Source organism: Channa argus, chromosome 1, assembly GCF_033026475.1.
Source record: "Channa argus isolate prfri chromosome 1, Channa argus male v1.0, whole genome shotgun sequence".
NCBI lineage: Eukaryota > Metazoa > Chordata > Actinopteri > Anabantiformes > Channidae > Channa > Channa argus.
In genome coordinates, this window is record NC_090197.1 from 6,639,787 (window position 1) to 6,662,003 (window position 22,217).

Here is a 22,217-nt window from a genome sequence, read left to right on the forward strand (position 1 = left end):
AGGCTGCAGAATTGTCAACAAGATAATCTACTTGTGCAGGAGTAACATTAAGGAGACTACTTTCCATTGTATTAACATATAGTGACGCAAATGATGAAACAATAATTTCTTTAAATTTGTTGACAGCTTTTTCACTTAAGCATCTGCTACAGTGGAATTGTTTCCTAACTGCTGTATAGTCCGTTATTGTAAATTCAAATGTTATTAAAAAATGGTCAGACAGAAGAGAGTTGTGAGGAAATATTGTTAAATTATCCGTTTCAATTCCATACGTAAGAACAAGGTCTAACGTGTGACTAAAACAGTGAGTGGGTTTATTTACATTTTGGGAAAAACCAATAAAATCTAATAATGAATTAAACGCAGTGAATGTTAAAGTCACCCACTATAATGACTTTATCTGTACTAAGCACTAATCAGATAGAAAATCAGAAAATTCAATCAAAAACTCTGAGTAAGGGACTGGAGGACGGTACACGATAACAAATAATAGTGGTTTTTGAGTTTTCCAGTTTGCGTGTGAAAGGTTAAGAGTAAAACTCTCAAATGAGTTATAACTATGTTTAGGTCTAGGATTTATTGATAAGCTACAATGGAAGATTGCTGCTACTCCTCCACCTCTGCCTGTGCTTCTAGGAACATGATCATTAATATGACTCATTTAAACTGACATATTCTTCCTGCTGCAACCAAGTTTCAGTGAGACAAAATAAATCGAATTGATGATCAGTTATCAAGTCATTTACTAACAGAGATTTAGAAGAGAGAGATCTGATATTTAATATTCCACATTTAATAGTTTTGGGGTTTTGTTCTGTAAGAGGAGTAGTCTTACCTTTTATTAGTTTATCATGATTAACTCCTCTTGTTGTCGATTTTAGTTTATGTAATTTAGGTCGGGGAACAGACACAGTCTCTATAGGTATGTGGGAGTTGTGGGGGGGTGACGGTTGTAAGGACACTGCAGAGAGACGTGTAGGACTGGATCTCTGCATCCTAGGCTCAACTCTGGATTGTCATACTTTTGGTTGTCTAATAAAACCAGCCATATTTCTGGATAAGAAAGCTGCACCATCTAAAGTAGGATGGATGCCATCTCTCCTAATCAGCCTAGGTTTTCCCCAAAAGAGTTTCCAATTATCTATGTAGCCCACATCGTTTGCTGGACACCACCTAGACAGCCAGCGGTTGAATGACGACATGCGGGTGTACATGTCGTCACGGGTCAGATTTGGCAGGGGGCCAGAGAAAACTACGGAGTCCGACATGATTTTTGCAAAGTTACACACCGATTCAACATTCATTTTAGTGACCTCTGATTTGCGTAATCGGGCGTCATTAACTCCCACGTGAATAATAATCTTACTGTATTTACGTTTATCCTTAGCCAGGAGTTTCAAATATGATTCAACGTCGCCCGCTCTGGCCCCAGGAAGACATTTGACTACAGCCGCTGGAGTCTCTAACTTCACGTTTCTGACTATGGAGCTGCCAATTACCAGAGTTGGTTTCTCAGCAGGTTTGTCGCTGAGTGGGAAAATCGATTAGAAACGTGAACCGACTGGTGGTGAACCTCGGGGGTCTGTTTAGCATTAGATCTCTTACGAACCGTCACCCAGCCGGACTGGCTTCCCGGCTGCTCGGGAACTGCCGGGGGACAGCTAGCAGGGGCTACGCTAGGTCGGCCCGCACAAGCTACCGGGGCCTGACTAGCTGAGTTGAAGCCGCGCTTCCAATTCCGTGAGCCTCGACTCCAAAGCTGCAAAAACCTTACACTTATTACATAAACCATTATCACTAAAGGAGGCAGAGGAAAAACTGAACATGAGACAAACCGAGCAAGTGAGAGAAGGAGAAACAGAGGGAGACAGAGAAGCCATTGCTAATGGATAACTGCTAAGCTAACGAGCTAATAAAAGTGAAATGTGGAATTTGTAAACTTTAGCTGGTTATGTTTTGCAAGAGCAGGTGGTTGTGTAATAACAAGCATATGTTACGACTCAAACATTAATTGTTGTGTGAAGAAATCACTTATTTAAGTAAAACGAGAGCTGTAATTAATCAGTAAACAGTCCTTCGGTAGAAACCAAAGAGTGTGCAGAAACAGGAAGTGACGCAATACGCCTACCGCACGAGGAGCAGTGACAATGGGACGGACTTTGCAAATCACTGGAACAGGTAGAATCACATTATAATTCTATATGTAAACTAAACTATGTTCATATAAACACTGAATTCATTGAATTTAATCTTATCATTGTTCTTTTTCTTTTCTCATTCTCCATGGTTTACTCCTTTCTTTCTCTTTCTCTTTCTCATTCTCTCCTTCAGTTCGTCCCTCAGTGTCTCTCCTCCAGAAGTCTCCGTCCTCTCCAGTCAGCTGCCATGCTACAGGTTTTTCTCTACTTTCGGGAGGCTCCATTACTCCCTAAAAACCTTCCATTAATCCAAAATGCTGTGGCAAAAGTGCTGACTGGGCACCTACAGGTCCCATCTTGTATTTAGTTCTCCCCTGATGTGTGTTTTCCTTGGTAAATGTCTCTTAAGGTCCAAGTCCATGTGTTGCCCTCCTTGTTGAAGAGATTTCTAGTTTCTTCCTTTGATGATCCGTGTAATTTAACTTAGTTCCTTGGTTAATGTAATGAGTTGTGTTCTGTATTTGCTGTCTGTCATAATCCCCCGTTGTTTGTTCTGTTCAATATTACTGAATATTACTATTATTATTGAAACTGAATCTGGATCCAGTCTCAGCCTGTTTAATATCTATTAATACTGTGTCTGTCACACGAACACTTTTAATGTTCTTTAATACTTTTTAAACTGTGTTCACAGAAAGTGAAAGGTGTAATGTTGGAGGACATGCTGAATTGTATGGGAAGATCCTTCTGCAGAGAAAACGCCGAATCAGCAAACTATTAGTCTGATCATGTGCATTTCATCATTTCACAGACGTTTTAACAGTCCGGCCCCCTAATAAAAAATCTAGAAGATAATTTATTACCTGTAGTGATGTTCGAAGGAACTTGAGTACTTTTACTTTTGTATTTCAACCTGATCAAATGTCGTGGAACAGTGCAGATGCAGCGGTCATTTAATTTATTCTAATATTTTGTTCCACTTTGGGCTTTTTTGGCTGCATCAGCTCCATTATTACCTAAAACTTTCCTCCAGCTCAGCTGTGAAACATTCGCATCACATCAACCTTTTATTACTATGGGAAATGGAAACTGCATCCGTTTCGTACCACATCATCAGAGCCGGATCGATTCGGTCGAGACCTGGACAGGAAGTGCTGCTCCCGTAGAGTGTTGGCCCGCTGCCCAGCATCTCATCCAGAAGCCGTGTGAAGCGCTTCGGGTAGCAGCAAGGCAGAAAAGCGCCATCTCATTTCACCAACCAGATGGAGCTAATAGTTTTTCTGCTCGTCTTCCTTCCTGTCACGGAGTCAGGTAAGATGAGCTCTAAACCTCTGCGGTGGGTTAAACACTTTACTGGGTGTTGGAACTGGTGAACATCAGCAGGCTACAACAGGCCACGACCGTAGTTTCTGCTGTTCGAAGAGCAACAAAAACCAGGTCAGCTCAGCTGTTTAACGTGTCTGTCACGAGCAGGGATCTGATAAGTTTAATACAAATTAATCTGATAAGTTATGAGTCTAATAAAGATAAAATGTAGAAGTAGCATCTGCTGAATCATAACGGATCGATGAGGAGTTTAAGGTGTGGTCCCGCTCCTGAACGTCACATACTGTATTAATCTCCATTTTTCCGTGTCCAGAACAGCTGATTATGCTGTTCCATATAGAAATAGGTGAATTTCCTTTGGAGACACACACAGAGCTGAGTACAAATGAAAGGCATTATTATACTATTCTTAGTTTGGAAATGTTCTTACAGATAGAAACCTGGACTTTCTTTATAATAACTGGGGAAATTCTTCCTACATAAATGCAGATGCCTCAAATTAAAGTCCTGCCTGAACCACTGCAGGAATGAGTTGAAACTGCACTTTGATTTCAAATAGCTCCTCCTTTAGTTTGTCCTTTTATTTATCTGATTTTATTTTATTATTTTTTTCACCCTATTTACATTTTTGTTTACTGCTCAGCTTGATCATGTACGTTATCTTGTTTTTGGAATGTGCCTTAAATGCTGTATATTATACTTTTCAATAAAACTTAATTTTAAAAAAATGCTGTTATTTTTTTATGTCCTAATCTTGAGATTATTACCTCAGTTTTCGGGTGATGACACATCTTCACACGTTTTTGTTTGTGTGTTTATCGCTGTGCACACATTTTTTCTAGACCTTCCAACCTCAAAGGCCTGTTTGAGGGTTAATACTTGGTTTTGTGGGTAAGATTTAAATCAGGTTGGGGTTAGAGTGTGTGTCCCCTCTTACAGTAAACTGCACTGATTTCCTATAACATTTCTGCATTAATGTAAATTATGGCGTTATCATGTTCCATGTTCTGAGCCAGTGTTGGAGTGGAAGAAGAGGGGCACCAGGCCCAGTTATGTATTTAGCAGAGAAGCTACGATTTTACACATTTCTACATAGTTTTGTTGTAATTGTGAGGAGGCTGGGAAGTGAACGACAGTCACTACACGTAGGCAATAAACTAAGAGTTTTTCCATTTTGAGGTACTGGTACTTTCTTTAACTTTAACTTATACTTCACTACATCTCAGAGGGAAATATTGTATTTCTGACTCTTGTTTTAGCACTGCATTTATTTTACATTTGCAGATTTAAACAGGACTTCAGCTGCTGGACTGTACAGGTCACAAGAGAGGGACAATAGTTTGTCTTTCTTCAGGTATTATTTTTATTTGTAGGCATTTAATCTGTGTGAGACATAATGTAAACACTGTTATGGTTTAATTGTAAATGTTTTAGGTTTAATCTGTTGGTTTTCACTTACCCTTCAGGATCTCAGGGTTGTAGGATTCTGACGTTTTAAATGCTGAGTAGAAAAAGTGTAGTCTGTTACTGTCAAAGGAAAAAACACCTACTGTCACTTAGAAAAAGAGACAGTAGGACATATTGTATCCTACAGGAAGTAGACAGAAGAAAGGCACAGATGATAATCCAGTTGCAGAAGTTAGGACATGTAGATGTCAGCGTTGTAACTATAATAATTTATAAAGAAGAAATAGATGATGAGGTGTAAGACATCAAAGCGTATGGGGCTCATAATTGAAATGGCAAATCATATTTCAATTAGCAATTTAATTTTCAGTTTGGTCATACAATTTGAAAATGCATCTTGCAATGGACACTTTAGTTTGCAAAGGGACAATTCAATCCTCAATTCACTTGAATTCAAATGAATTGTAAGAATTATCAATTATCGAGATCCCTCAAACCATCTGTTCCTCAAATCACAATAATGAAGTTTGATGATCTATAGGATTTTAAAATCATTCAGTTATTATATAAAGCAAGTTTAAAATAAATCCTACCAAAGATCATACAAAATAGATTTCAAGAGAGAGAGTTGCTATAATCTTAAAGGAGCATTTAGGTTCAAGAAAATTAGAGCCAGAACAAATTTGAAAAGCAGATGTGTTTCAGTCAGAGAGTAAATTAATGGGACAAATTTGTGGATGAATTAAAAACATGCAAAATTCTCTTAATAACTGTTGGAATAAATTTTCTAGGTGTTTAGACCTGACAATAACCTACTTAAAAAACACATTAAACAAGTAAGAAAGTAGTTCAACATGACTGGGGAACAGATTGTTCATTGACATGATGTCTTCTTATTTTCTGTTTGTTCATTTGACCATTACTTTTTTGTCCTATTGGGGATGTTGAGAGGATTAAAGTATAAATGTGTAGGTGATTACAAAGGGTGGTGTTAGAAATAAGCTTTGGCTTCAGCTTCTTCCCTTTTTGGTCACATTTGAGAAGACAAGTATCAATTTACAGTCAATTGACACTGACTGTAAATTGTGTAAAAATGCAATGATATGCAGGATGAATGTTCATTTAATTCTAAAGACTCCAAATAAATCCATATGAAATGAAATGAAATTATTTTGATTAAAAAAACTGACCAGGCCCTGGTTCCAAGGCAGCTAATGTTAGTTCTAATAACACCAGCTTTTTGTTTCCAAGGACAAAAATGACACAAAAAAAGTCTGAATCTGTTGAATTGTACTGCATTACAATAACAGTTGTTGATACTATTTTATTTATCATTTTATATTAATGCCACTATTACAATGACCTGTGTTTCTAATGGAGTATATCTCATACAAAAATATTGTAATACATACAATATTTTTGTTTGAGATGATGAATGACGATGCGTTACAGCACTGTTTTATTACGCAGCGTTGGTTTGAGCTGAGTGTAACTGATATACAGAGTCTTTGCACAGTCACACAATGTTTCAAATAAATATTGAATTGCAACTTTTAATACGGAATTTTCAGTTGCATAATCCATTTTGAAATTTCATGACCAAACTTCATACTGAATAACCAATTACAAGTTGAATTGTCAATTCAGTAAAGACAACAAAACGCCATGACATTTTGCAAATGATTTAGTGTCTCGATACAATTTTAATAAAATTATTCAAACTGAATTGAGGATTGAATTGTGACTTTGCATATTGAAAAATGATAAGACAGGATTCTGACATGAGGCTTCAGTTTGTATCCTGTTTAATATCATTGTTCAGTGTTGTTACTTTAGCTAATGTTGTTTCTGTATTTTAAACCACCACACAATCCTTTCCTAACCCTAAGTGTCCTGTTTTTTTCTTTGCATTAATTTTTCCCAGCATGCTTTGTTTGTGCCTAAACCAAATGACATTGTGCCACATGATATAACATGATGCTTAGCTACTGAGCTTCGAGTGTGCAGAGCGTTTCCCTACTGGTCCATATCTGTGATGGTGACAATAGAAATGAAACGGTGTGATAACATCCTGCTGCAGCCTTTCTCTGTGTCTGTGCTGCCCTGAGATAGACTGGAGACCTGTCCAGGGTTTACTCCACCTCTGGACCAATGGGCTCCAGGCCTCCTGTGACCCTGATCAGTATAAATGCTAACAGATAATGTGCGGGGGGATAAAATCAGCGTTAGGGGGCTCAGGGGCTTTACCATGTAGCCTGATAGCTAATGACTAAGAAAATGCCCTGTTAGCGTCAATAGCTTTATAAAATTAACCATCCACAAAATGTTCACATATGTGGTGTTAAAAAGTTCATACAGCAGTCAGCAATAATCTACAATGTTTTTCTTTGGCCTATGAAACAATTAAACAAGAATTAAAACTGTTGTGCTCATAGAATTGACAACTGCATTAAAATATTATTTTCACTGTTTTCTTTAACCTGAAAACGTCGGTTTATCCCACAGTGAAACACTCCCTGACATATTTCCTCACTACTTCGTCTGGACTCCAAACATTCCCAGAGTTTGAAGCGGTTTTAGTATTTGATGGAGTTCAGGTGGGTCACTGTGATAGCATCAGCAAGAGGGCAGAACCCAGACAGGACTGGGTGAAAAAACTGAATGAAGACAAACCTGAGAATGTAGATTGGCACACAAATAGATGCATTGCCACCTATCAGTTCTCAAAAGCAATTACTGAGAAAATACAACAGCACTTTAACCAAACTGGAGGTATGTCTACTTTAATTCTTTTTAACTTGCTAATATTTATTGATAAGAATATTTGTAGGTGATACACCATGATACACTATGAGAAGCCTTATACTTATATATCCATCTAAATACATGTAGCCTCATTTGAAGTAACTTCAAAGTATATATTTCCTTATGCACACTGGAAAGTACAAATCACATCTGCTGGAGTTTTCTACACCTTGGTGCTTAGAATATAGTGTGAATGTGGCTATATTCTGCAGCCACACTGCCATCCCGTACCTAACAGACACACACTGTTTATGCCACAAACATTGCAGCAAAGCCTATTTCTAGAAACAATGCAATAAGCAGCAATAAGCATTTATCATTTTTAATGTCATGTAATCTAACCTTACGTTGTATCTCTGTATCTGATAACAGCTGGCTGCCATCTCTGTCTCAGGTTTTCATTTTTTCCAGGAGATATCCAGCTGTGAACGGGACGATAAAACTGGAGAAGTTGGTGGATATCAGCAGTACGGTTATGATGGAGAAACCTTTATATTATTGGACCTGAAGAACCAGAGATGGGTTTACACAGAACAGGCTGTCACCTTCAAACCCATGTGGGATCAACACAACGCCTTATTAAACTACCACATAAAGTTCCTCAACGGCGACTGCATTCAGTGGTTAAACATGTATTTGGAGTATGGGAAGAGTTCTCTGCAGAGAAAAGGTAGTGAATACATTTTCATTAAAAAATTGTGGCATCATTCATCTTAAAAGGCGAAAACATCGTCAATTTTCCAGCGGTACAAAATGGAGTAGGAGCATTGGAGGAATTATTGGAGGTTGATGTTAAACACGATTTTATAAAAATAATGAGATTGTTAAGGAGTGTATACAGAGAAAGAGGTTAGCTAGGAAGAAGTGGGACAGTGAGAAGACTGAAGAGAGTAGACAGGAGTAGAGGGAGCTGCAGCGTAAGGTGAAGGTAGAGGTTGCAAAGGCCAAACAAAGAGCATATGAGGACTTGTATGTTAGGTTGGACACTAAAGAGGGAGAGATGGATTTGTACAGGTTGGCCAGACAAAGAGATAGAGATGGGAAGGATGTGCAGCAGGTTAATGTGATTAAAGATAAGGATGGAAATGTAATGACAGGTGCCAGGAGTGTGAAGGGAAGATGAAAGGAGAACTTTGAAGAGTAATGAATGAGGAAAATGAAAGGGAACGAAGAGTAGAAGAGGTGACTGGTGTGGAGCAGGAAGTAGCAAAGATTAGTAAGAGTGAAGTGAGGAGGACGTTGAAAAGGATGAAGAGTGGAAAGGCAGTTGTTCCTGATCACATACCTGTGGAGGTATGGAAGTGTCTAGGAGAGGTGGCAGTAGAGTTTTTGACTAGTTTGTTTAACAAGATCTTGGAGAGTGAGAGGATGCTGAGGACTGGAGGAGAAGTGTACTGGTGCCCATTTTTAAGAACAAGGGAGATGTGCAGAGCTGTGGCAACTACAGAGGAATAAAGCTGATGAGCCAAACAATTAAGTTGTGGGAAAGAGTAGTGGAAGCTCGGCTAAGGGCAGAGGTGAACATTTGTGAGCAGCAATATGGTTTCATGCCTAGAAAGAGTACAACAGATGCAGTATTTGCTTTGAGGACGCTGATGGAGAAGTACAGAGAGGGTCATAGGGAGTTGCATTGTGTCTTCGTAGATTTAGAGAAAGCGTATGACAGGGTGCAGAGAGAGGAGCTGTGGTATTGTATGAGGACGTCTGGAGTGGCAGAGAAGTATGTTAGAGTGGTGCAGGACATGTATGAGAGCTGTAAGACAGTGGTGAGGTGCTGTAGGTGTGACAGAGGAGTTCAAGGTGGAGGTGGGTCTGCATCAAGGATCAGCTCTGAGCCCCTTCTTGTTTGCTATGGTGATGGACAGACTGACAGATGAGGTTAGACAGGAATCTCCATGGACTATGATGTTTGCAGATGACATTGTTATTTGTAGTGAGAGCAGGGAGCAGGTGGAGGAAAATCTAGAGAGGTGGAGGTCTGCTCTGGAAAACAGAGGAATGAAGCTTAGCAAGACAGAATACATGTGTGTCAATGAGAGGGACCCAGGTGGAACGTTGAGGTTACAGGGAGCAGAGGTGAAGAAGGTGCAGGACTTTAAGTACTTAGGGTCAACGGTTCAGAGCAACAGAGAGTGTGGAAAAGAGGTGAAGAGGCGAGTGCAGGCAGGTTGGAACAGGTGGAGAAAAGTGTCAGGTGTTGTGTGATAAAAGAGAATCAGCGAGAATGAAAGGAAAGATGTTCAAGACGGTGGTGAGACCAGAGATGTTGTTCGGCTTAGAGACAGTGGCACTGAAGACAAGACAGGAGGCAGAGCTGCAGGTAGCAGAGCTTAAGATGTTGAGGTTCTCTTTGGGAGTGACGAGGATGGACAGGATCAGGAATGAGGACATCAGAGGGACAGCTCATGTTAGATGTTTTGGAGATAAAGTCAGAGAGGACAGATTGAGGTGGTTTGGACATGTTCAGAGGAGAAACTGTGAATATATCAGTAGAAGGATGCTGAGGTTGGAGCTTTTATGGATGTAGTGAGAGAGGACATGAAGTTAGTTGGTGTGAGTGAAGAGGATGCAGAGGACAGTGTTAGATGGAGGCACATGATTCACTGTGGAGACACCTGAAAGGGAACAGCCCAAAGGAAAAGAAGACTGAGATTGTTAATGTACTGCAGATTTTATTTCAAACAGCCAGGACCTGGATAACTTCAAGAGAGGCTAGATTTACCAGGGGCCACTATGCAAATGACCTATTTTTGTTTTCTTGTTATTGGACAGTAAATAGTAATAAATACAAGTCTCTCTATCCTCCAGTTCGTCCCTCAGTGTCTCTCCTCCAGAAGTCTCCGTCCTCTCCAGTCAGCTGCCACGCTACAGGTTTCTACCCTGACAGAGCCACAATGTTCTGGAGGAAAGATGGACAGGAGCTTCATGAGGACGTGGACCATGGAGAGATCCTCCCCAACCATGATGGAACCTTCCAGATGAGAGTTGATCTGAACATTTCATCAGTCAAACCTGAAGACTGGAGGAGATACGACTGTGTGTTTAATCTCTCTGGTGTTGAAGACATCGTCACCAAACTGGACAAAGCAGTGATCAGGACCAACTGGGGTAAGACAGAGATAAATACAGTGAAACAGCCTTAAACAGAATCATTATTGGCATCACTTTCTTTGTAAATTGATTAACAAATCAAAAACTGATGCATCTCATTACCAAATATTCAGACCCTTTGCTGCAGCACTGACTTTGGGGTCAGGTGCATCCTGTTTGCTTTAACTTTGGCAAATTGATTGGACATAATTTACAAAATGACAGATCTGCGTTTACAGTGTCATCCCACAGCTTACACCACATGTAGAGTAAAACAAGCCAAGAAGCCAAAGAATCCTCTGTGGTCTGCACTTATTTAGCGCTTTTCTACCTATTGGCACTCAAAGCACTTTACACTGCTTCTTATTCACCCATTCACAATCACACACACACACACTCATACACTGATGGGGGAGCTGCTATGCAGGTGGCCAACACTCACTGGGAGCAACTAAGTTGGGGTTCAGTGTCTTGCTCAAGGACACTTCGACATGTGACCAGACGGGCCGGGGATTGAAACAACAACTGCAAGATTGGTGGGCAACCGCTCTACCTTCCTGTGCCACAGTCACCCCAGGACTGAAGGAAAACCAAGTGAACAAAGCAAGAAAGAAAAATCTTCCAACAAGTAGCAAACTGAAGATAAATTTGAAAAAGTATTTATCTTATAATGCATCAGCTCATCTGGTCTAGTGGGTGAAATTATTCGTTTTAGCTCCACACAATCTGCTTCTCATACTAAAAAGCTAAAGTCGATGACACATAGATGAATTTATCTTCAGTCTAAATGTTGTGTTCTGGTTCCAGTTCCTCCCTCACAGGTTCCTGTTGGTGCTGTCGTTGGAGTTGTTGTAGGACTGATGCTGCTGTCAGTCTGCATCACTGGACTCTTCATCTGGAGGAAGAACAACAACAATGGTGACAGATGGAGCTGTTTTAAATGATCATGAAGCCATTTTTTATACCACTGTTGGATTTAACATGTTGATTTAAATTCAAAAATATTATATTTATAATTATATATGTAGCCAAATGTAATATCTCTTCTTTTTTGTGCTAATGAACACTTGCTTTGTCTCATGTCCGTTCACTATTTTTTTTATTTAGCATTAAACAATTTCACTTTTCTTTCTGCTTGTGGCTTCAGAACCTTTGCCTCCATCAAACTCATCATAATCTGCTGTGCAAACATCTAGTAAATGAAAGACACAACTATAGTAACCTGCTATATTACGTTTAACATAATAAGTAAAAATTCTGTCTGTGCCTGAACTGAATTTGCTACATAAACTCACGTGTGCATTTGTCTATTCTTAAAAAACATTTAAAGTAGTTTGTAGTTAAACATGAAGATCACTTGAGTCTCTTTAAACAATTGTACATATTCTCATTCAGTTCCAGTGAAGTCAAGTGGAACTTATGAAAACTCATTCTTGTATGTAAATGAATGAAGAAGAAAAACAAGAACTCAATTTATTAAAGGCCATTTAAACTAATAAGCTTTTTTTCTGACTAACGTCTCTGAGCACAGCTTTCTGCCCAAATGTGACCTGATTATTTCATATCAAAGAAGTTTTAGTATTTTTGTTGAGTTGATGGAAACTCAACGAGGAGCAAAAGCTCCTCTCACTGGTTCAAGTGGGAATTTACATCATCTGCAATGTTTGAATTAAAGAGGTTTACAGGGGAGAACAGGTGAAAACAATGAGGGTTAACAAGGAGAGAGGTAAAGAAACTAACTAGGAAATGGTACTGAGGGACTTCAAAATAAAAGCCAGGGGCAGGAAGTAAAACTAAAGAAAATCTAAGAACCAGGACTGTGACAGATATAGGTTTTGTTATCCAGCCAATTAATAAACTACTTATAATTAGAACATATGTAATATGTTATGACTCTCCAGTGACAGAGAACCATCAGTTGGTGTTAATGTTGTGGTCGATTGATTTTGATAGAAAGAGTTGAGGAGAGTGGAGATGAGTGTGTTTGAAGGAGGGACTCTGTCTTCTAGAGAAGTGACAAGTTCCTGGTTTGACAGTGAAGAAGGAAGAGAGGCAGCATTAAGTCATCAGAGCCTCAACATGGACGTTCATCACATTTTAATCTGCTTCTTCTTCCTCTGTGAGTATTTTTATTTTCTAGACTTATTTGGATTTTCTGAATGAGCTTTTTCTCTTAGTTTTAATGGAGGTTTAGTTTAGTCACACACACATCAGCATTGCTCTGTTTGTTCTGTCTCTTCCATGTCTCAATACTATGCAGCATTAGTGCAACTTTTCTCCACTTGCTCTTCATCATAACCTAAGACTGTCACTGGGCGTCTGTCTGGACATGACTCACTTCTTAGTGAAAAATGGTGATAAATTGTGCAGCACAAACCCTGTTTCAAGAGAAGTTCCTCTTTAAATATGTCACTTATTTAAATTTACTCTGTTGTATAGTAGAAAAAGTTTGTCAATGTGAAAAATATCAAAAATATTAATTATTTTCAGTCTTTTTTTGTGTCTCAGTTTTTATCTCTGCTCCTTCTATCTTTAGCATTTTCTTTAGGTGTTTTCTGTCTATTCAGTGCTGCTAACACACAAAGTAAGTTCCTGTTCATGCTGCACACAAAGTGGTACTTCTGACTTTTTCATGGTGGGTTCCTCCCATACACAGCACACCACTTGTGTCTCATTTAGGTTAGTCCAGCGTCTTCTTCATGGGTTGTTGCTTGTCCAGCTGTTGTCCTCTGGGTTCCTCTAGTCTCAGCGAATTAGCTCCAGCAAAACCACAACATTAACACCAACTGATGATTGTGGTGAACAGGCTCCAGGCCCTCTGGGACCCACCGGGAATAACCGGTTACAGATAATAGATGAATGGATATTGTTCTTACTTCTTTACCTTCTTGTAATTCTGAGATAAACAAACACTACTATGAAATATTGGTAGCAGCATTTTTAACTAACAGAAAGTTGTGATATGCAACACATTTAAAACTTTGATTCTCGTGCAAAGAGGAAATACTGTGACAATGTGTGCAGGAACAGAAATATCAAACTTTAGGTCACTGCCCACATCTCCAGTTTGTCTAGAAGTTCAGCAGGTCTGGTCTTGTGATTGACAGCTATTCCCTAAAGAAAAATAAAACAGTTTGGACACATTCTCATTCAGTGTTTTTCTTTGTTATTTCTGCAATGTAGAATAAATTTCAAGGACACATCTCAACATCAGCTTTTCCGAGAGGACACTTTATAAACAAGGCCTTCATGGTTTAATTGCTGCAAAGAAGCTGAGAGGGACCAGAAAGAAGATGAGAATTGCTTTAGACCAAGAAATACAAAAAAGAAATAGCTATTAGACCAGTAGAACATGTACGGTTTAGTCTGACGAGTCTGAACTTGGGGTTTGGTTTGGCTGCATTGTTCCACCTGCTGTGACTTTGTGGTGTAATATCTGCATGTCTGGTTCCCACTGTGAAGCATGGATGAGGTGATGGTGTGGGGTGTTAGTCAGTGATTTCTTCAAGGAGTTCAGGACACCTTCAGCCAGCATGTCTACTACAACATACTGTAGGATTTGCATTTAGTGAGACCAAGATTATTCTTTCAACAGGACAATGAGCGAGCATCAGGTGACCTGGCCTCCACAATCACCTGACTTGAACCCAAATGAGATGGTTTGAGAGTAGTTGCCAACAGAGTGATGGAAACTCAACCTTTCCAGGTCCCTGTCTCTCAAAGCTGGCTGAGACACAAAGTGGCCACTTTGAAGAATCTAACATTTAAAGTCATTTGCTTTGTGTTTCGATCCTAATTGTTTGATGTCAACAAAATAAACCCAAAAAATACAAAATGAGAACAGAGACTGACTCCCAACAAAAAAGCAGTGTGGAAAATCAGCCCAATCAGACAAGTGAAATTTAAACTGTCAAGTTTAACAATTTGTTTAACAGTTTGTGTTCAGCTAATATGTAAAATGATGGACCTGCTTAAAGGGAAATTTAAAGAAGAATCTTTAGCTACGTACATTGTTTTTACTCCAGTCTGAGATTTGGATCAGTTTCTTCTGACACGAGGCTGTTGAGCAACAATCTTCCTCTACACTGTTAAAATGTTTCAGAGTTGATGCACATCTTACTCTCCTTGTTTCATTTCATAGCACATGCAGTGAGCTGCCTGTCAATGTTATTACAGGTTGCACCAGCCTATTGAATATCTGTGTGGGATATATGTAATGTGTACAGGACACAATTTATTGAAAGAAGAACAAACAGACCAGCCCTCTCACACTGAGGCAGACTGACCCACTAGGAGAATTCATGAGCTTCCTAGGTTGTAATTCACAAGCTACTACACCAATTAATAACTGTGATAGATAAAAATGGTCACTGTAATGTTGACAAGCTTGAATGAGATCAACACATCTGTTGAGGAACATGTGACAATAACTGATTAGGAAAAGAAATCAAACCACAAATAGTGATCACATGAACACAATGACAGACTGAATGACTGAAGGGAAACAAAATGATCAACATCACTCAGTTAAAACAGACTCAAACAGGTGGATGAGAGAATTTTACATTTTCTAAATCTTTGACAGAATCAAAAAGTGTGACTGTAGTAGAAGTGATGAGCTCTGTGCTCAGTGTGACTGTGTGGAAATGTAAAACAGGAATCATCATCAGACTGTAGCATCTTACAGGAAGATAGTAACTATTGATTGTTCATCTTTTCAACAGCTCTGCAAGATGGACACACTGGTCTCACCAATGCACAAATCACCACTCGTACAGGAACTGAAGGAGGAAACATCAGAGTTACATGTTCATTTTCTTTACCTGGAACCAGGAAGTTGTTCTGTAAAGGAGACTGTACAACAGGAAACATTCTCATTGAAACAACCAGTAACAGAGCTCAGAGCGGCAGATACAGTATTGAATATAAAGAAGAATTTTTACAATCACCTTCGACAATCATGTATGTGAGCATCACACAGCTGAACAAGTCTGACTCAGGATTGTACAGGTGTAGTTTGGACAGAATTCTGTTCCCAGATTCGCATCATGAGTTTGAGATCATTGTCACAGAAGGTGAGTTTCAACTGAAAGTTCTGAAAATGTTCCTTCATGTCTGTGAAGCTTCTCATGTTACAAATCAGCAGGTAAAATAAGTGCTGCATCTTTTCATCATTAACAGTAAAAACAAGCTAAACAACTAACAGCTAATGTTCTACATGAATCAGCACAAGAGCAGGTGTTACCACTTCCAATATCCTGTTAGTGGCTTATTCAGAAACATTGGTACATTTGCTGAACCTCTGTCAATATGTGTGGATGATCAAAAACTAGAACTTCACCAACACAACCACACACCAAGCAAACACAACACAAAATGTAACAAGCAGCTAAAAAGAATGATTTACTCATCTACCAGCAAGAACTAGTCAGCTCCACATCCATCTTGTTTCCTTTTCTCTCTTTTAGCTCTCACTAACCAGTAACAGCCAGTCTGATGTTCTTCTCTGCACAGTCTCCTCAAACGTTGTTTTCTTGCTGCATCTGTGATGTTTAGTGAACACCTATGGATGAACTCCATGAATGGATGTATTACAAGAATACTGAGCTACAGTAATCTCACAATTGAGGCCTGTTGTCAGGACGACAGAAAAGCAGTTCATCTTATTAACATCATGAGGAAAACAGCATCTCCTCTGGATCATTATCTGATTGTTTCATTGTTCACAGCTTCAACCTCTTCACCACCAAGCACAGCTCTCCAACCTTCAACAACATCATGTACATTCTCTTCATTATCATCATCATCTTCACCATCATCATCTTCACCATTTTCATCAACACAGAGTTTAAGCTCCAGTTCAGGAAGATTCACAACTTCATCCTCCACTGAAACCTACAAACAGCCTGAAACAGGATCATCAGGTACATTTAAAGTTCCCTCTATAATAAACATAGTGTTACTCAGCACAGAAACATGAACATGACCCTCAGTGACAGTTGCTGTAGACCTGATACAATGATGCACTAAAGAAAGTAAAAAGTAAAAATGCTACACTACAATATCAGTGCATTATTATGTGATCTTTAAAATTCACAAGATCACCAAGTGGTGCTGAACTGCTGTTTATTAGAGAGAAAACGAAGATAAGTAACAGCAATGACCAGTGAGATATGGAGTCAAAACATGCTCAGTTGACCATGGACCACAGGGTCAGTGGCTTGATCCCTGCTCGCGGCTACATGTCGAAGTGTCCTTGGGCAAGACACTAAACCCCCAAGTTGCTCCCGGTGGGTCAGGTGAACACCTTGCATGGCAGCCACTGCCATCGGTGTGTGTGTGTGTGAATGGGTGAATGGGAATCAACATTGTAAAGTGCTTTGGATAAAAGTGCTATATAAGTGACTATTTGCCATTTATTTACCATAATCACATGACTTGGTAAAACAAACGTGTGCATGATTAAAGCATAGACATAACGTGGTAAATCCTCTTCTTAGATTGACGTGGTTACAAGAGCTCGTGATAATCTTGATTCTTTAGGGACATATAACAATACTCATAATCCTTAGTCACACGTGTGGTCGGCAACAGAGAGTCAATAGGAAGCAGTTACTCACAAAACCAGAGTAGCAGCAGAGGCAGGTCAGAAAAATGTAGCGTGGTCTGAACCATAGACAGTAATGAGGATTTCAATGAAGGCTGGAAAGTCACAGATGATCTGGCAGCTTGGTGAGAGGACTGAGGACGTATATAAGCAGAGTGGTGAGAGCAGGTGAAACTGATTACTGGTGGTTGGTTAAACAGGGAAAATGTGACGGGACCAGGAACAGGAAGTGGTGGTTTTTCTTTGACTGTGGTTTGATTTGCATTTTTTGCTAAAGCCTTTGTTTAAAAAAGAGGAAGAAATTGACAATAAATGATTCAGACTGAATATACAGCTGAGGAGAACTGGAAGTGAGCTGTCAGTTTAGATGTGACCTCCACCTGCCCCCCTCCCATGAGCAATGCTGAGCAGTCCTACACACTTAGAGGAGACAAACTTTGAAGCAGCAACTACTTTTTTCTTTGCATTTATCCATTTATACTTACAAGCACATTTAGATTTGCAAGTTTACTGAAGACGTTAAATCTGTTGGATTTCTTCAATCACCCATTTGTTAGATTTTATTTTGTGCGAGAGTTGAAGTTTAAAGGCTACAGAGGGAGTTTATCTAGTGTCTGACCTGCCAGGCTCAGAGGAGGGAATAGATAACAGATAGTTAGAAAGACATTGAAGCTTTCAGGTAGAAATCCCAGACATAGAAGTGATATCATCATAATGTCATTGTGACAGTGGTTTGTGGATATAATGTAAAACATGTTTAAATTATGTGAGATAATTTGAGATACGTGATATAACAATCAAACATTGTGGTCTCTAAAGTCTTATTTATTAGTTTGAGATTAAAGTCTTTGATATTTGTGTATTTGTTAATAGAAATCCTTCATCCTCTCTCCTCTTTCTCACTCACCTTCTGTGTCTCTTGTTCAGTTTCCCTCCTGGTTCCTTTGGTTCCTGTACTTGTGGTGGTGGTGGTTGTAGTTGTGTTAGTTGTTGTTGGGCTGCTCCTCTGCAAAAAGAAGACAAACGACTCTGATGGTGAGTTAACTCATGACAACAGTGGAAACACAAAAGACATTAAGCACTTTTGTTTGTTCTCCACTAAAATTCAGAGACAAATATACGTTTTACTGCATCACATTTTTTTTTTTTATAAAGAAAACATAATACAATGTTTTCTTTATAATCACATAAGTCAAAGTTAAAATTTGAAGAAGTAGAATTTAAATCGAGTACTGAGTTTGTGTACTTTTACCACCTCTGTCTCTCACCATGATCTGTATCTGGAATAATAACTCATTTAAATGTGTCTGTTCCACAGGTTTGAACATGAGGGGAATCTCAGACCAAACCAACATGGAGGTGATTTTAAAGCTTTTTTCCTCTGTTTCTTCTCACTGTCAGCTCTTAGGACATTTTCTAAATGAATCATATAATCCATGATCCCCACTCAGAGGTTCAAACCAACACTGAATCTTCTCTACTCACTGTTAGTGTCTGTCAGTCTGTAACCTGGATTATTTCCAGCTGAAGCCAAAACATCAGATTATTCATTAGTCTCATGTCCCATCGACTGGGGGTGAACGTAAAGGCTTCACCCCCACCTGCTATTGAATAATCAAAACGTTCCATTTTCTTTTCTTGCTTTCAAGAAGACAGAAGAGAATCTGGACTTTTTGTAAAGATGGATTCAGAGAACTCTAAACAACTTAATGTTGTAGATATGTTTCAATCAAATACAGACAGATTGAACTATGGCAGAGATGTAGGATGAAAGAAAACCAGTGTTCAGTCACATTTTTCTTCCTTGTTGAAACATTCTCCCCTAAATCAAAGTGAACAGAGTCTAACATCACCCCTCATACTGACACTAAGCTCACTGGCAAATGAAGCATGTTTCAGCTCCTGTTTTCACAGGTTTCCTCATGTGCGAGCTGATCCCACACTGAAATCTAGCAGAGTTTCTCCCGTGAGGACAGTTCTGACTCTCTGATCTACCTGATCTATGTTCAGCACCAAATGAGACAAAACACAGTGATTATAGGACACAAACACAGTTTGAGGGACAAACATCTGTCTCTGGGCCTTAATTGTTCCTGTTTAAAACATCACCTGTAGAAATATATTGACAGCTCCTGTTTTCACAGATTTCAGCTGTTCTGTCATTTCCTGTCACATCTGTAAACTTCCTGTTGTTTTTCTTTTTGTCATTCAGTTTTCCAACTATGAGAACTGTCCACCAGCCTCCACAGGCCAGGACTCCACCTACCAGAGCCTCAATCCAGTAACCAGGGACCAGGACCAGATCTACTGTTCACTCACACAGAAACACTAGTGATACTGTCTGGGTTTTGTTTCTGTGCAGCTTCATGCTCTGGTGTCACAGTATGAATATGAGGGAGCTCCAATTTAAGATCCAAGTTATTATGACTTCCTGGATGAATCGCTGTGGTCTTGGACTAATTTGGAATTTTAGTCACTTCTGTTCTTCTTCTCTTTTCAACACAAATATTATATTTTCTAATTAGAAATTCAAGTTTGTAAATGTGTCTTTTTAAGGGTTTCAATGCTTAATTTTGTCTTTAGTCACTTTTAAAATGTTTAATTCAATAATGTCCAGAGGAATCAGCTCTAGTGTCCAGACTTCATATATGAAACAGGCTTTAGAGAGAGAGGAGACATGGACGATCAAGAAACTGCAGGTGTCTCTCTTTGTGAGTCTGTTAGACAGAAGAGGAACAGAAAAGGAAACTTTAATTTACAAAAGAAATAAAAAAAAAAACACAAAAATTGTCTAATCTCCATCAATCAGAGATGAGCACCGTGTTTATTATCTCTGAAAATGTCATTGTGATTTGCTTATGACAAAGGACTGTGTTCCAGAAATAAATAAGTTGGAAAAACGTAACAACAAAACTCTTCCGCATCTTCCTATGCACTTAAATCTATAAAAAAAAACAAAGAAAAAAAAACTTCCTCTTTGCTCTTTCTCTCACTTGCATCTCGTGAAATGATAAGACTTTGCTTTGATGTTTTCTCCTTGACTTAGATTCTTGCTCTTGTACGTCACTTGTAAGTTGCTTTGCATAAAAGCATCTGTTAAATGACTAAATGTAAATGTAAATCTCATTGAAAAATCATAAATTCCATTGAGGTTCCATTTTTTTTTTACATTAAGCTATTTAATCGATTTCTCCTGTTTTGTTAAATGATAAACAATTTTGAAAAATGAAAAAGAAAAAATTCACTTGTTAAAAAGCAAAACCACCTCAGAAATATCTATTATAAGTATCTATATTTTCACAATATTTGAGTTTAAAATACCATGTAAGGCACAATTATCCTTAATCAATAGATATTCTACATTTTCTGAAAAGAAAACTACAGTATATTCATCTACATCAACAATTAAAGCTTGTGAAAGAAGAGACAGGGACACCTACAGAAAGGGACAGAGAGACGGAGACAGAGAAGGAGAAAGACAACTACGGGAGACAGAACACACAAAGTTAATGTCGTACAGTGGTGACAAATAAATGTGGGGTAAGAGGAGAGAAGAGAGGGAAGAGAGGAGGAAAGGAGCTCAGTGCATTTGGGGGTGGGTCCCCCAGCAGTCTAACAATGTGCAAAGTTTGGAGAAAAATGGGGGGAAAGAATGTGGGTGATGTTTAAAGTAGGAACCCAAACATTTAGAGAAGTTTCTATGGAGCAAAGTTTTCAAAATCCAACAAGTTAATAGGACATTATGAAATACATAAATATATGAATAAATGGGAGACAAATATATAAAATGACCATGAAATTGGGAAATAATCACAAACACTTTCCAAATTAAGCTCATTATTATGAAATATCTTTCATTCTGCTTTAAAATCTGTTCATTATCATGAAATATTATTTCATACTGATTATTTTCATGAAATACAGATTATTACCTAGATACAGTGGGAAAGGTCAGAAGTGGCCGACTTGAATGAACTCTGTACAGCTCTGCTTACTTTAGCAGATCAACTACACAGAGATCATTTGCCAGCAGATGCTGTTTTGAGTCATTTGGATGATGTTTTTGATGACAATTGCTCTTCAAGTTTCTCACATTGATGACGCCATTTTCGACAGTTTGAGAGCAATTGAGCATCGTGTCCATGTAGAATGTGCACTATAGGAACAGTCTTTAGGTAAGTCTGAAAACAAGTGGACATTATCTTTAGGTTCTTTCACTATATTTTGTTCAAATTGTATCTCCCATTGAAGCCTGCTGCAACATGATGATGTTTTTATATGCAGAAAATCTGACAGGTGAAGATTTGGATGCTATAGCACTGGATATTCAGCGTTGTCACCCAAATGCTGGCTGCAGAAGGGTGATGGGACATCTACTATACACAGTAAAAGTAAGGTGATACTCCACCACCCACTATGACCTCGATATTAAACACATAGCAGAATTATCACCTTTTTGACACTTTCAACTGAGAAATTATAACCTAAGAGTAGAAATCATGGCAGAGCTGCTGTACTGGATTCCATATGATTGTACAGCTGTACCTAATAAAGTGGCCAGTAAGTGTATGATTATGACAGTCCATGTTCTCCCCCATTTCAACCAGTCAGCACTAAATTGTCTGTTCTCAAAACATCTGTAAACCATCTGTAAAGCCACAGCATTAAGTCAGAGAATTAACTGCTTAAAGTGTCTTATCAGGATACAACTGGCAGATTCCATGAGACAAGTCAAAAATCCAGGTGGAGATTCAGGGACTGTTCAGTCCTGGTGAAGAAATTGACCTGTTTGCACTGCACAGATGCTTTTTGCATCATATTCAGCATCGACTTTAGTCATTCAA

The 22,217-nt window shown here is 38.8% G+C and overlaps 2 protein-coding genes across 2 annotated transcripts in view; one reads left to right on the forward strand and one right to left on the reverse strand.

Annotated features, from left to right (window-relative positions):
- Nucleotides 1–22,217, reverse strand: part of LOC137100677 (major histocompatibility complex class I-related gene protein-like) — a 48,750-nt gene that overhangs the window by 11,071 nt on the left and 15,462 nt on the right. The gene's annotated exons all lie outside the window — the stretch shown is intronic.
- On the forward strand, nt 1,259–20,063 carry LOC137101418 (uncharacterized). Its single transcript, XM_067479838.1, has 12 exons — nt 1,259–2,178; nt 2,332–3,449; nt 7,377–7,643; nt 8,071–8,346; nt 10,485–10,784; nt 11,574–11,704; nt 12,720–12,885; nt 15,491–15,841; nt 16,496–16,690; nt 18,301–18,408; nt 18,692–18,732; nt 19,586–20,063. The coding sequence occupies exons 2-12, from the start codon at nt 3,401–3,403 to the stop codon at nt 19,703–19,705; spliced, it is 2,004 nt and encodes a 667-aa protein (XP_067335939.1). The 5' UTR covers nt 1,259–2,178; nt 2,332–3,400; the 3' UTR covers nt 19,706–20,063.